The sequence below is a fragment of the Limulus polyphemus genome, unplaced genomic scaffold (assembly GCF_000517525.1).
Source record: "Limulus polyphemus unplaced genomic scaffold, Limulus_polyphemus-2.1.2 Scaffold1537, whole genome shotgun sequence".
Lineage (NCBI taxonomy): Eukaryota > Metazoa > Arthropoda > Merostomata > Xiphosura > Limulidae > Limulus > Limulus polyphemus.
Genome location: NW_013667147.1, coordinates 161,751 through 176,919, shown reverse-complemented (window position 1 = coordinate 176,919; position 15,169 = coordinate 161,751). Strand labels below are relative to the sequence as shown.

General features: G+C 33.9%; 1 protein-coding gene across 1 annotated transcript in view; it reads right to left on the bottom strand.

Moving 5' to 3' along the window:
- Positions 1 to 15,169, bottom strand: part of LOC111086903 — a 43,511-nt gene that overhangs the window by 25,807 nt on the left and 2,535 nt on the right. Inside the window, exons 2-5 of the mRNA XM_022391655.1 lie at positions 5,568 to 5,849; positions 4,309 to 4,458; positions 3,119 to 3,198; positions 1,625 to 1,766 (exon numbers count right to left, since the gene is read on the bottom strand). Coding sequence (XP_022247363.1) covers positions 1,625 to 1,766; positions 3,119 to 3,198; positions 4,309 to 4,458; positions 5,568 to 5,849 — 654 coding nt within the window. The remainder of the gene's footprint in view (positions 1 to 1,624; positions 1,767 to 3,118; positions 3,199 to 4,308; positions 4,459 to 5,567; positions 5,850 to 15,169) is intronic.

Below are 15,169 nucleotides of genomic sequence, written 5' to 3'. Positions count from 1 at the left end.
AACGTCGTTACTTAGTTTTGTCCTAGAAAGAAAAAAAAAAAGAATCAAGAAAAGATGGCCATCTTTAGTTTAGAGTGAAAAATTGTGCAAACTGTAAAATTTACTTTTTATAACGAGGTAGATAAGAAATCATCATATAAAGTACATAAAGTACAGAGTAAATTGAAACAGAACAGTAAATAAAAGCAGTAAATTAGTTTCTAATTGAAGAATTGCATATAGTGGTAAATGACCAAGAAGAGAAAAAGAACTTTATCGTTGTAGAAACTATAGAAGAACTACATATGGTGATAAATGGGAAGGAAGAGGGAAACTTTGCTTGTTTTAGAGCAAAGCTACATCGGGCTATCTGCTGTGTTCACCGCGGGGAATGGAACTCCGGATTTTGGCTTTATAAGTTCGTAAACCTATCTCTTACCCAATGGGGACAAGAGAGAGAGAGAACTTTATCCCAGTGTAAGATCCAGAAGAACAGCAAATTATGATAAATTAACAAGAAGAGAAAAGGGACTTTATCGCTATATAAGTTTTAGAAGAACTACATATGGTGAAAAATGAACAAGAAGAAAGAAAGAACTTTATCGCAGTGTAATCTTTGGTTTGTTTTGAATTTCGCGAAAAGCTACTCCAGAGTTATATATAATTTATTAGTTATAGGTAGCTAGTCAACACCACACACCGCCAACTCTTGTGCGAGCACGTTCGGTGGCGGAGATTCGAACCAGCAACCTGTAGATTGCGAGTGGAACACCCTAACCACCAAGCCGTGCCAGGCCGTAGTAGAAGTTCTAAAAGAATTGCTTATAATAATATATGAACAAGAACAACGAAATCACTTTATCGCAGCATAAGTTCTAGAAGAACTGCATATGGTGATAAATTAACAAGAGAGAGACATAACTTTATCTAAATGTCATTCTATTATTTCATGGTTACTTTTATGGTGATTAAAATTTTGATACATTTATTTTTATTTTCATTTATTTACAATCATTTTAACTTCTATATTTTTATTATTTAATATCGTAACTGCTTTTGCACTTCTAGCTTAGAGTTTGGAATCTGGTCTGATATAAACCTCTCAAGCTGTCCAAATTTTACGAGATGTTATTAGGATTACGGCCGAAAATATCGTTAACAATGAGAGCACCCAAATGATGAATATATTCGTTGTAATCATTAATAGTTGTTTTTCTTTATGACTTTGCACACTGCTAGTAATAATGACAAATTTAATTAGCTATATTCAGTATTTGGTTAATTTTTAATTCTGGTCTATGTTGGTAGCTTGCTTTGATCATAAGATAATGATAATTATATTTACTATCCAAAATTATTGTAAAATATCACTCTAAGTTACAAGTAAATATCTTTGATACTATTCTGGCTTAAAAACAATATCTTATTCAGAATAACCAAAACCAAAGCATGTTCAGGAAATGCTTTAACAACAACGTTAGGGCTGATGTCTCTTTAATTGGTGAAATTTAAAGATATGCAGTCAGAGTTCATTTCGAACTTTTAATTATTTTAGTCGTTTCGATATATAAATGTATAGTAGTGAACTGAAAATAATAAAATAACGCGGAACAACACACTGGTAGAGTCTTAAGTGGTCACTTACATTAACATCTTTAACAACCAAAGTTATGACCAAAGGCTCGTAGACTGTCAGTACTGCCTCTGTATTCGTGCAATCTTCCCTGCACAGTAGAAGGTTGTACGGCATTTGAAACGATGAACTGCCCGTCATGGTGGAAGGATTTCTTCGTACAAATAAAATTGAAAATTTAATATGTAATAAATGAGCAGCTCAAATCGATAAATATACCATTATACACATATAAAAATTAATATCATTATTTACTTTAAAAAAAACTCCATACTTTCAAATCTATGAACACTTATTAGAATCAAATGACTCGTAAGAGAATGTGGAAATATTTAAATTGAACGTTGTGATGTGTTCAGTATAAAAACTGAAACAAGTTAAGCAATCTACATAAACCTAAAAACAAGTTGTGATTTTAAGCATCAGATCACAATATGCAAATAACGTTAACAGGATGTGCTGTAATATACTAGATCTCAATGTGTACTTAGTAGTTTAATAAGGTGTTCTGTAATATACTAGATCTCAATATGTACTTTGTAGTTTAATAAGGTGTTCTGTAATATACTACATCTCAATGTGTACTTAGTAGTTTGACAAGGTATGCTTTAAGTTACTAGATTACAATCTTTACTTAATAGTTTGACAAGGTGTGTTTTAATTCATTGGATTACAATCTACTTAGTTTGACAAGGTGTCTTATGTTATTGGATTACAATTTTTACATATAAGTGTGACAAGGAGTGTTTTAAGTTATTGGATTACAATCTTTACTTAGTAGTTTGATAAGGTATGCTGTAAGTTATTAGATTACAATCTTTGCTTAGTAGTTTGATAAGGTGTGCTGTAAGTTATTAGATTACAATCTTTGCTTAGTAGTTTGATAAGGTATGCTGTAAGTTATTAGATTACAATCTTTGCTTAGTAGTTTGATAAGGTGTGCTGTAAGTTATTTAATTATAATTGTCATTTATTATTTTGACAAGATGTGCTGTACAGAGTCGTCGCTCGGTGATTTAAAGATTCGAGGCCCGGGCCCATAGGCGCAGGAATTTTCGGCGTTTGAGTATGATATCGATCATGGTTTTTCTATTCTGATTTTTCAAGACACCAACTGGGGGATTCGGAGCACTGTCAAGTACGCTTACGTGTTTATAAAACAAACATATAATGCGTACAGTATGCCATTTAATGGAACGTACGTCAGTAAACTTACGTCAAGAGTTATGACGTGCTCACTTCGTAGCCTAGCAACGTTAAAAGCTTGCAAATAATATGTGTTTGACTAACAACCGCCAAACAATGTATGTTACAAGTTTACAAACATTTATTTTAGCAAAAATTGCTTGACGACGTGAGCTCTTAATGCATAACAGTAAGTACTCGCTCAGGTTAGATAGATAGCATACATTTTTACATAATGAATCTTTATGTTTTTCACTAAGTTGTAAGATTTTTTACAACCTCGTAATGTGACATCATGTATGTAAGATGTGTACAACTTACTGGTTATTCTGCCGACGTGTCCGTTTTAGTGTGGTGCCTTCAATAACTGTGTCCATGTCTCCACCAATGTAGCTTCGGATCTGTTATATTAAAGTATTTGGTTTAAATATTATTTCAAGTTGTATATTTTCTTATTGACAAACAAATAAACAGTTAACATTGTTCACTTACAAATTACGTTTAAACGCCGGAAGTAGGTGAAGCATTAGCAACCAATATTCCTGACATTTGTGATACAAATCACATAGACTGCTTTTTTTTTTCATGTTCCTCTTAATTTGTACATTTCAGATTTGTACTGACGAATTCGTGTATAGTACAAAAGGCTTCTTGGGCAGTGAGTGGCAGTGAGTTGTCGCTTTTACACATATCTGATTCGAATGTGAAATTGACAAATTATAAAGAACGTGAAAAAAAAGCATCTACGTTTTAGATTATATTTCTTGTGTAGATATAACCTAACTAAAACACATTACTTAATTCTTTCAAAAATATATCTTCTAATGTAAAAATCTTCTGATATTCGATTTACGCTTTCTGACTAATTATATTTCTTCCATATTTTACAGTAAACAATAAAAAACGCAAATTATAATTATTATTTTCTTATTCTTGCCCCACCCCAGTGGCTCAGTGGTAAGTCTAAAAGCTTATAACGCTAAAAAACGGGTTTTGTTAGGGGCACAACAAAGATAGCCCATTCTGTATCTTTAGGTTTAACAACAAACGAATCTCGTTCTTGATAAAACGTTCGTCAGTACAGACCTGTTTTTTTTCCTGCTTTTTCTCAAATATATTATTTGTTAATACCTGTAATTAGAAGTAAGAAATATATCTACAATGAAAAGGAACTTAATAAAAGAACAAATCTTAATATTGCAATTCAAACATTTTTTTTTTCAAAAGCCCATTAGTAGGCCTAATGCAAACTTATAAGTCGTTCGCTGTATATTACTTTTGCATCTAAGATTAGCAAATAAAGTTTCTCCGGTAAGTCAGCGGCAAGTTTACGAACTTACAACGCTAAAATTCCCTGCACAGGTAGCCTAATGTATAGCTTTGCGCTAAAACAAACAAAATGAATATACTAATGAAATGCGTGAAATTTTCATTAATATATATTTTCATGTTTGTGATATATATTTTATGTTTGGTTTATTTTGATTACAGTCAGAAATTATAAATCTTACCCGTAGTGAATGAATTTCATGCTTCACTAGTTGATCCATGTGTCCACTTTGAACAGCTGATGTCAACACATCCACGTACTTTTCAGTAGAGTTGACTGGCGTTATCTCAACTGATCCGTTAGTAGAGAGTGGTGGGCTTCCAACTTGGACCTTCAGATATCGTCTTATTACATTCGTTTAAAGTTTTAGTTATATAAGAACTATCTATGCTTTTCAAGTATCCAGCGTGGTTCTTCTTAGATTAAAGGCCGCTATTAGCTATGAATGTTCGAAATATTCATATACGAAACCCGTTCAAACTAATTCCAAAGAAAATCTTGTCAATAAAAAAAAAATACGAGGTTATCTTTTCAACTTGTACTGAAATATTAATGTTTGTTTTGCCGTTAAGCGGTAAGCTTAAGGACCCATAATGCTAAGACACAGAGTTCGATCCCTGCAGTAGGCACGGCCTATATTGTCCATTGTGTATATTTGTACATAACAAACAAATCATTACAACTTGCATCTTTCGGTTGCACCACTTCTGTAGATGATAAACATCATGCAATATCTGTGTAAGTAAATTTGTGTAGTTTCACCGGAATTCATCTCCAGGAATACCGTGATTTATCGTGGAGAATGTTTGCGGTTTATTTAATATTGAGTACAAATGGTAGTAAGCTAGGACTATTAATTTTGAGCTCCTATTTTTTTCAACAGCAAAAAAACAACAACAATAATAAACTCTAACTGAAGTCTTCTTAGCAATTAAGGAAATTCATCGAAAACTGTACAACTTGCTGTGGTAAATAAGTAATTAGTAGCATTAAGTTATACGTTAGTGCATAACGTTTACTAGTTTATTAACAGTAACATCTGACTGAAAACTCTTTTATTTCCGGCTGTTGAACAACGAACGAGAGGTTCGATTACCCATTTATTACTAGTCCCAAGTCTTTGGGAGCTCCAACAGATGTTCAAATGGGAAACACTTACCATAATAGTTTCTACGCTATGTGAACCAGTTTGAAGTTATTTCACAAGTAGCATGTACGAATTTAAGACAAGCAATTTGATGCCAAAGTAAGTTTAAGTTTAAGAAATGTTGTCTATTAAAGAACATTTTAAACCACGTATATATATATATATACTAATCAGTAAATATTTCGTTAACTTTATTAGACTATTTAAAGTAACCTCCTGGTGTCCCATAAAACTTAACAAAATTCAGATTTGTTATATTATTGCATATTTTTCTCAGTATGTTCTTTACTTACCCGAACATCGGCATTTACTTGGTTTGGGAACAACGATCTTTTCTCCCTGCAGCAACCAATTTCTACTATTCTAGCGCCATCTGGGGGTAATCCTAATAGCGACGAGACACCTTCTACTATATCCATTTCTTCAGGTCCAGTTCGATCTGTATCGTCTAACTCTACAGGAAAAATCAAGCTAAAGTCCAAAACTTCTTCTTGGCGGACTTCAATTTCTTGCCCTTCTTTAAGCAGTACATATAAAGTATCATCTTGGGTGTTGTAGTAATTTCCTCCAGTTTCCTAAAATTATGTAATTCATAAAAATCACACAATTTTTTCGATAAAGCAGAAAATTATAATTTACACATTTATATCTAAAAAAAAAAATTGGTTAATACGTTATCTTTATGTGAGGTCATCGTTCCGTAGAAAATAAGTATCGCTCAAATTATTGTTTGTTTTGAATTTCGCGCAAAGCTACACGAGGGCTATCTGCGCTAGCCGTCCCTAATTTAGCAGTGTAAGACTAGAGGGAAGGCAGCTAGTCATCACCACCCACCGCCAACTCTTGGGCTACTCTTTTACCAAGGAATAGTGGGATTGACCGTCACATTATAACGCCCCCACGGCTGAAAGGGCGAGCATGTTTGGTGGGATGGGGATGGGAACCCGCGACCCGCAGATTGCGAGTCGAGCGTCCTAACCACCTGGCCATGCCCGCTCAAGTTATATTTTAAAATTTCATCTCTGACAGTTTTATGAAAATTTCGGTATCACCATATAATACCAAAATTCAATGAACTCAAAATCATTTATAGTTTTGCAATAACAGCACATGTAGATAAGTTGATAAAATGTATCAACTGAAACATTGAGTTTTAACACATTATTGTTAAGGATCACAAAACTGAGATTTGAATATTTTTGACAGCTTCAATAGAAGATAAAAGTGCAATAAAAATCGCTAGAATGCGGATATTTTATTACGTTAGTAATAAAAACAGACATGTGTGAAAATGACCCTTCAGACCTTTCTTTTTTCTTCCATAAGCGCCTAGTAACCCTTCAATTGAATACCTCGACTAATCTGTTGGTTGAGCCTATGACGTCCTAATTATCTTATTTTTATTTGTTTGTTACAAATATTCGTGCAAAGTATACAAAACGTCCCTAACACTGAATTCACAACTAGAGTGAAGGCAGCTAGATAATAGCACCCACTACCAATTCTTGGGCTACTCTTGTGTGACCAAATATTGGGATTTGAGAAGCGTGATTTTCCAGTAACGGGGCGCAAACCATGGGCCTTCCACTTTCCAGTCCGGCACGCTGTCCCCTAGGCCACGCCTGTCCCAATTGTTATCTGAAATGATATTTGAACGTGGTTCAAGAATCTTAATATCATAGCGTGAAACACCTAAGCTTGCAAAAAAAATGAAAGTCACGATTGAAGACAGGTGTGTTTTAATTCCCTTTCCTCGTAATTAGACTACTCACTTTCTTAATCAGGAGAATATGGGGTTTAAACTGATTCGCTGAATGTCGCTGCCAACAAGACTATTTGTTCAGCAATTTGTTTAGGTCTCGACCATCAAAGTGATATTGAAATGTTTGAAGTATTCACCTAAAGTATATTATACACGTTATTTTGTGCCAAAGTTGGTAAAACATGAGGCTTTTAAGTTAAATATTGTGAATGCACGCAGCAATAAGACTTAATAATTTTAACTATTTCAAGTCTAAACAAACTTGATGCTGGTTTTTAGTTAGTTGAATGCATTATTAAATTGTCATTTTGTTGTCAGATGTTACCTTCTACTTAAAAACAGAGCCCATAAAACATAGTGACATTCAGTATTATATTATGTATAACATAACAACTCTAACATGACTATTTCTAATACTTTTAACCAAGACTTTTGTTGTTTATATCATTCCATCATGATTAGCTCTAATTTTAAGCAAAAATATTCGCCAGCAGAGACTGATTGATTTACTGAAGTGTGTAGCAGTTAGCCTGACGGTCCGGTGTATAGTTGAAAGTTGTTGCTCTGGCATATTTATAAAACATATATCAAAAAGAGAGGGAGACAGTCTTTTCATTTCCTTTGTCCAATTACAGTTCGAGGATATATGTTTATCCTTCTACAGGGTTTATTAAAAACAACCACTGTTGACTTGCTTTTCTCTATAGATGGACTAGTGATAGGAGCTCGAACAGGCACTAACATGATAAGAATGTGAAAACATTTCAAAGAACAAAACATTAATGTAAATAAACAATCATGAAATATTTTAGGTCATGCAAAAAACATTTGAATTAAACTGAAATGGTAAATCTAACTGAATCAAAATGTTAAGTTCTTGGTCAGCCATAAACATAATTTAATTAAATTATTATATAAATAACTGTAGTAATAATAAATAAATTTAATGTATGCTGAGGTTATTAGTATAAGGTTACTAAACCTCTTTCAAGTTATGCTTTTTTGTCACCATGGGCATTTGGATAGAAATCAAGCTTACAAAAACCTTTATCGATGTGTAAAAGTTCTAGTGTTTACAGGTAAAAGTGTAACCAACAAAAAAGATACAACTCCGCAATTATAAAAAGTTCACAAGGAAACGTATTGCAGAAGAAACCAAATTCAGACAGCGGGGTCCTAGGGTGATATCTTACAATCTTGGGTCATCTACATCAGGCATCATTCTCATAATATTCCAGTGGAGATTAACTTACCGCTTATACTTTCCTGTGCAAGCCTTCACCCCTCCAGTCAGATATAAATATAATCTCTCACGAAAAAACCATTGTGGTATTTAAACTTAGTCTATGACTGTCGACATCGTGTTTGCAAAGACGTGGATGGCTCATTACAGTACAAGAGGACCAAATATTTTGAATAAACAAAAAATTCACTTGATTATACTCGATTAATTAAAGATACTCGCAAACCCTACGATACAGAAAGGTAATCTGGCATCTTTCTGCTACCACCCACCTCTTTATCTCAGAGACCTCCAAGGGTCGATTTTTAAAATGAAATGTTAAACGGCCAAACTTAGGTGTTTATTAACAAAACATAATCACTTCCTTACATGGCCCGTAAATCTACCATGAGACTTTCACGTGGATAACATGAGGGAAAGCGTACTTAAAACAGGTCCTAACAGCCATCAAAACCAAGTCAATTATAGTGGAAATTAAATAAAAACATGGATATTATCCTAAAGAAGGTAAAAATAGTATAAAACTTAAATTACACGTAAGCAATTAATCACAGTACAATAAAAGGAGCAAAAGTTTATCTGAATATCAATAATCAGGTTGTAGCTTACGATTGTCAAATTGGAGCTCAAAGTAGAGTAGTTCAATATAAACTCAAATACAATTCGCTAAAGCTCAATATTTTTTAGGATGGTAATATTTATGTTGTTTAGGGATATTTTGGCAAAAAGCTATACTAGTTATCTGCACCAAACAAATTATTATTTAGCGTAAAAAGATTAACATCACATTGGTTATTAAGTTTAATGTCATGAACAGCTTTACAGCTGAAATGTTTAAGAAATTATATTTGCGACGTTTCAGGTCACAAGATCGGGTCATCTTCAGCCTATGTACAATTAATAATTTTTACAAATTCAAAATATAATCTTATTCTCGTCTGTGCGTGTTGAATTATAATTATTTAAAGTAGGTGGCAATAAAGTATTAAAAAAATAGTAACATAAAAACATATATAAAAAAAAGATTTATGTGGACTCTAGCTAGTAAAGATAGAGATAAGTCCGAGATATTCGTTCAATGTAGTTTTCAAATTTTTAAACGTTAAAGCTTCGGAAATTTTTTGTTTCTTTTCATCAGTTTCACCTTATAATAATCTAACTAGGTTTTCAGATATAAATGTTTGGTTGCTCTTGAATGTTCAGAAAATCAACTGAATTTGACAGCTATGTTTACAAGCAACCAATACACTCCGAACAACAAGTAGACTGAAAAACCGTTCTAGACGACCGATCAGCAATAGTAGGTTCGATCTAGAGTTGTGTTTGCTTACCTCAAACAACCTGACAACTAACCTGAAGCCATGTTTGCTTACCCCAAACAACCTGACAACTAACCTGAAGCCATGTTTGCTTACCCCAAATATCCTGACAACCGACCTGAAGCCGTGTTTGCTTACCCAAACAACCTGACAACTAACCTGAAGCCGTGTTTGCTTACCCCAAATAACCTGACTACCAACTTGAAGCCTTGTCTTGCTAGCAAGCTTGAAATCCATAAAGAAAAAGGAAAATGTTACTGGTGTCAGCTAGAAATATAGAATAGACCGAAGCGTAATAAATCCTTGGTAAATTTTTCCAATTAACGTTGCTAGAAGGATTAATGGGCGGAATATATTGACTTCAACCGACGAATGTGTGTTCTTTGTTAACTTAAACCACTAAAAATAAAATTTCTTGCCCTACAAAACATATCCAGTTCATCAGAAGTTTGGCGTAACCTCCTGCTGGCCCGCCAGCCTCTTAGCTATAACGAAAGCGCGTCTTTATTAACTAATTCATGTTTGGTTAAAAGCTCGTGAAAAGTTTAATAAAATCTTAGTTTCTTTGTATCATTTTGAGCAGACTTTCTTTTGTGTCTTCACCGTTTCGAGGCATGTTAGAACAGGTAACAATATACGCAGGAGGAGAACAAGTTTTTGTAGCGCCTCAATACACAAGAAAATACAACATTCGAATCAGAGCTACTTAATCAATGTTCTTTTAGTGACTCAAAACAAGCGGACTTTCGATCTTTCTCTGTTGTCGATATTATGCTGGTACTTAAACAACATTCGACGCTGAGTTCAGACTGACACATCGAACCTAGGATATGAAAATATAATTTAAATGTAGCAAAGTAAACTATTCTATGATAGTCATAAATAGGTAACTAGATAACGACCCCTTATTTATATAAATATTTCCCCCGGTGAGTTAGCGCTAAGTTTACAGACTTACAACGCTAAAATTCGGGGCTCGAGTCCCTAGTAGTCCCTAGTGTGGCTTTGCACTACGAAAATAACAACATATAAATGTCAAGGCAAATGTGTATATATACATACATACTATGTAAAGACAGAAAGAATGTGCATATAATGGAACGTAAGTTTTAAAAAACAACATTTAACTAAATTATTAATAAAACTAATGCGCAGGACAATAACATGGTAATTGGTAGTTAACATAACCAAGATTTTTTTTAGAAGAATAACTTTGTAAGATATTTCTTTTTATCATGTAATGTCAGGCAAGTATATAAAGTAGCAAGTGCACTGCAAAAATTCCATCAGAACTTGTTATATCAAAGATACTGTTGAACTTAAATTTTTAAATGTTGCAACTACAATAAAACTAACACTAGAGGGGCGTAAAAGTCCTCCGGAGGGACAGCGATAAATTTACAATAGTAGGTTTGATCTAGAGTTGTGTTTGTTTAGCGCAAAGAACCTGGCAACTGACCTGAAGCCGTGTTTGCTTACCCCAAACAACCTGACAACCAACCTGAAGTCATGTTAATCCGGGGTTCGATTCCCCCGCGGGAGATTCAGCAGATAGTCCAATGTAGTTTTGCTCTAATATAAACGAAAACAAAGAAACAAGGAACGTAAAACGCGTATTTAGAAGTGTCGATCAAACGACCATGACAAATAGTAAATAAATTTAAGGAGTGGAAAGACAGCCTTGAACCATTTTCTTCGTTGTTCCAAAATGATTTTTTTCCAGTCTTCGCAGATTTTCTGATAATTTATATCTGATTGTGGTATATGGTGTACTGAAACTAGTTAACGTGCACTACATCTCCGACACTGAAACCCTAACTAGTTGGGGAATTGAATATTTCATTATATTTTTATCAATATCCTTTCCTGATTTACATACGATGAATAATACAACAATGCGTATCAAATTCACTTTCAGCTTATTATGCGAGTTTACCATGAACGATGCAGAAATATGCTTACAAAGTACGTGTTATGCCTGTGGAGTAGCTGTGGAACGTGATTGTTCGTGCGGCAACCACAGGTGCGTGTTTCAAGTAAAAATTGGTTTCTCAGGGATATGTAACCAGGAGATAATGTACAGCTCTGTTTTGAGAAATAACCATAGATACATTATGATAAATAACTATTTGTTCGACTGAAGAGAAGGTAAATATCAATGCATTTTCCAGCTGTAATTATCTGCAGATAAGACAAAGCCTTGAGACATCGTTATGGTTGTTTTACATTATACGCTGTAGCATGACTAGCTTGAATGATTATAATTATTTTTGATCTTTTTGTTTTTCATGACTCTGGCAGAGATCGCTTAGACTTGCAAAGACGTTAGATGTCCTTAAGGAAATGACCAACGAAACTGCAGTAATAATTTCATTTTGTACTTTCTCTCAAGCAGTATAAAAAGTTCAGTAAAACAGTATTTTCCAATTTATAAAGCTATAGTTCAATTTGTTCGACATCATCTTCGTTGCAGTAACAACAAAAATCTATTTCAAAGACCATATAGTCAATTACTTGTAAACATTTATTTTTATCTTGTTACTTCAATAGTTTCGTGCACTGGCTAGAGCTGCACAAATCTGAACAGTAATGTTCAAAGATCTCAAATAAAACGTTTTTTAGATGCTTTGAATAAAGGTTGTATATAGTATTGTTGCGTAAGCGAGGTCACGTGACTAGTGTCACGCCACGTTTCTAGAAATATCTTGTTCCTTTGTGAATGCCCTAGCATTTACTAGATATAGGGTAGTCTGGTGTATATAAGATGGTCACAACGTGACGAAAAAATGTGTGTGTTGGTAGTGAGTAATTGAACTGCAGTCAGATAGTATTGTTGAAGTTGAGCACGTTCGTTGTTATAGCGCGACTGTTGAAAATAAGTGTATCGGTAAAGTTGTATTCGGAAAGAATAAACCAGATTTATTAAGTAAGGACTTGTGTCGCTAAAGTTTCGTCGGAACGAAGTTACGGGAATCAACTAACGAACGGAGACGTAACAGTATGTTTGTAAATGCTATCATGCGTCTTATAAGGTTACTCAACAGTAACCGTTCTTAAGGCACTTAAAATAGGATTGACAGTCAGTATAAATTCGTAGCTAATGTAAAATTGCTTATCAAATGAAATTTTTAAATAGGTTTATTCGAAACTTGGGCTGTTTGTTAAAATCTAGCCGACTTATAGTTAACTGGTACAGGAACAGCAGTGGAACAAATCAATTATATATTTGAGCGCCTCTTTCATCTTCCTGTTTCTATGTTAAAACATTCTTGTAATTCATTATTATTTAATCTTGAATATTTTGTTACCAAGAGCTCGAGCTTTAGAAACTTTTGTACATACTATATATTTAACTGATAGCGTTGTATGGTAAAAACAATGTTACAAAATCAATGTTACTAACATGCTGGGCGTGGCTTTATGGTTAGAAGTATCGATCAAATGACCATGACAAACAGTAAAAAAAATTAAGCAGTGGATAAGACACCTTTGATAAGGCAATGGTATCAAAAATCGCGCTCTCATGTGAGGGTTCGTTGAAGGAGTGATGGCCAAATCCTATTATTCTGTCATACAAGAGAAACTCTAGTGTTAGCGGTGGGTGTTGTTGAGTGGCTGCCTTCCCCCCTAGTCTGTCAGTCTAAAAGGAGGGGCAACTAAGCGTAGATAACATTTTTTGTAGGGTTTGTCGAAACAATTATTAGAACGCATTTTTAAGAGTTGTGTTTTGAATCAGGTTTAACTTGTGTCTGTGATTTATAGAAAATACAGTAGACTCTCCCTGAGCGACCATCTCCGCAAGAAGACTACTCAGTCCCGACAATTTGCCTATCTTTACCATTATAAAATCTTTCCCCAGGCCGACCACTCCTCTATTCCATACTATAGCCACTGAAATCAGTCCCGAGGCCATTGTTGACTTTCCAAGTTACGACCGCCCGCTGTCTGTTTTGTTGTTGTTCTTGACGATAAACATTAACTGGTGTGGTCGTTGTTGATTGCAATCATGTTCAATATTTTACAACACTCGGCGCGTATCACTTTTAATTACTCTGATGGGGTTTCTAATTAAATGTTATTGTTTTTTTTTTGCCTTTCGGGACGTGATTTTTAGAATTCCCATCATAAAAAGTTTCAAAATACGCTGTAACATGAAGCAAATTTTACACTAATCAAGTTGCATAAAACTCGTGCTACTCGTGAGCTGTTAGTCCTAGCGAGTGTATCTCGTTGAGAACTTTTACTATTATTATCATTATTTTTATTTGTATTACCTAGTTTAACCTTATCTAGCTTAAAATTTTTAATTTTTAGTTACTTTTATAATCTATAATAATAAAAGGCCGTGTCTGTAGTTCTGTGTGTGTGTGTGTGTGTGTGTGACCGCCATAACTCCAAAAGGAAAGAACCTAGAAACCTAAAATTTCGCACACATACCAAGTGGACATGGGTATTATTACTTATCCACGTGCATGCGCGTGCGCATCTTTTTAATGAGGCAAGCTGGCGAAAAACACATAGAAAATAATATGTGACCATCATAGCTCCAAGAGCAAAGAACCTACAGATCTAAAATTTTGCACCTATAGTAAGTGGATCCTGAGGGTATGCACCTGGGTATTACTACATATCTACTAGCGTGCGCGCATCTTTTTATGCGAAAACTAGATAGAAAAGAAATATGTCTACCATGGAAAGTTAGTGTTTTAACTATTATGGGATGTTATAGTGTTTTTCTTTAACTATTATGGGATGTTATATAGAGTGATTTTTTAAAACTATTATAGGACGTTATAGGGTGATTTTTAAACTATTATGGAATGTTTCAGGGTAGTTTTAATTATTATAGGATGGTAGAGTGTTCGAACTATTATGGGATGTTATAGTGGTTGTCAGAATTGAAATATACAATCTTTTTGCCAATTGTCAAAATAAAAGGCTTTTACTTATACTTCTTAATAGTATAAATATTTACTGTGTTGTTGTTGGGCTAAGGATTATTCTACAGTAGGTGTCTGGGACTTGTTGGCGATAAACTGAACGATAAATAAACAGCACGTACTTCACTTCTTTTGAAAATAATATATATATATATATATTCGGAACAAGATAAAAATATGTGCAATAAATTCTTCACACTAAAGAGATTATAGACATATTATAAAAACTATATATAGTTCTCTTCTTCTTTTAAAAAATCAACTTAGGCCTATTCAGTTGGTTTAGAATTTCAGTTGACAAGCCGAACTATTTTCTATTACTATCGAACTAGTATTCTGTGTGTGATTCACTTACAATTGTGGCGAGAGTTACCGTAATCGTTTGGTCTTCTTTCTTCAAAATATCTTTTGTGTCTTTTGTCAAAGTGCACTCAAGCTGATTCATTTACTTTAGAACCACGATTTGGCGGAATAAGTTATTATTCTTATCTCCTTTTCTATTGTTAGTCTTACTTTAACATATTGTTACGTCTCTGGTCGTTTGTTAATTACTTGTAAAAATTCTTTCTGAAGAACTTCAGCGATACAAGTCCTTTCTCAAATAAAACTAGTTTATTCTTTCTCAATTCAA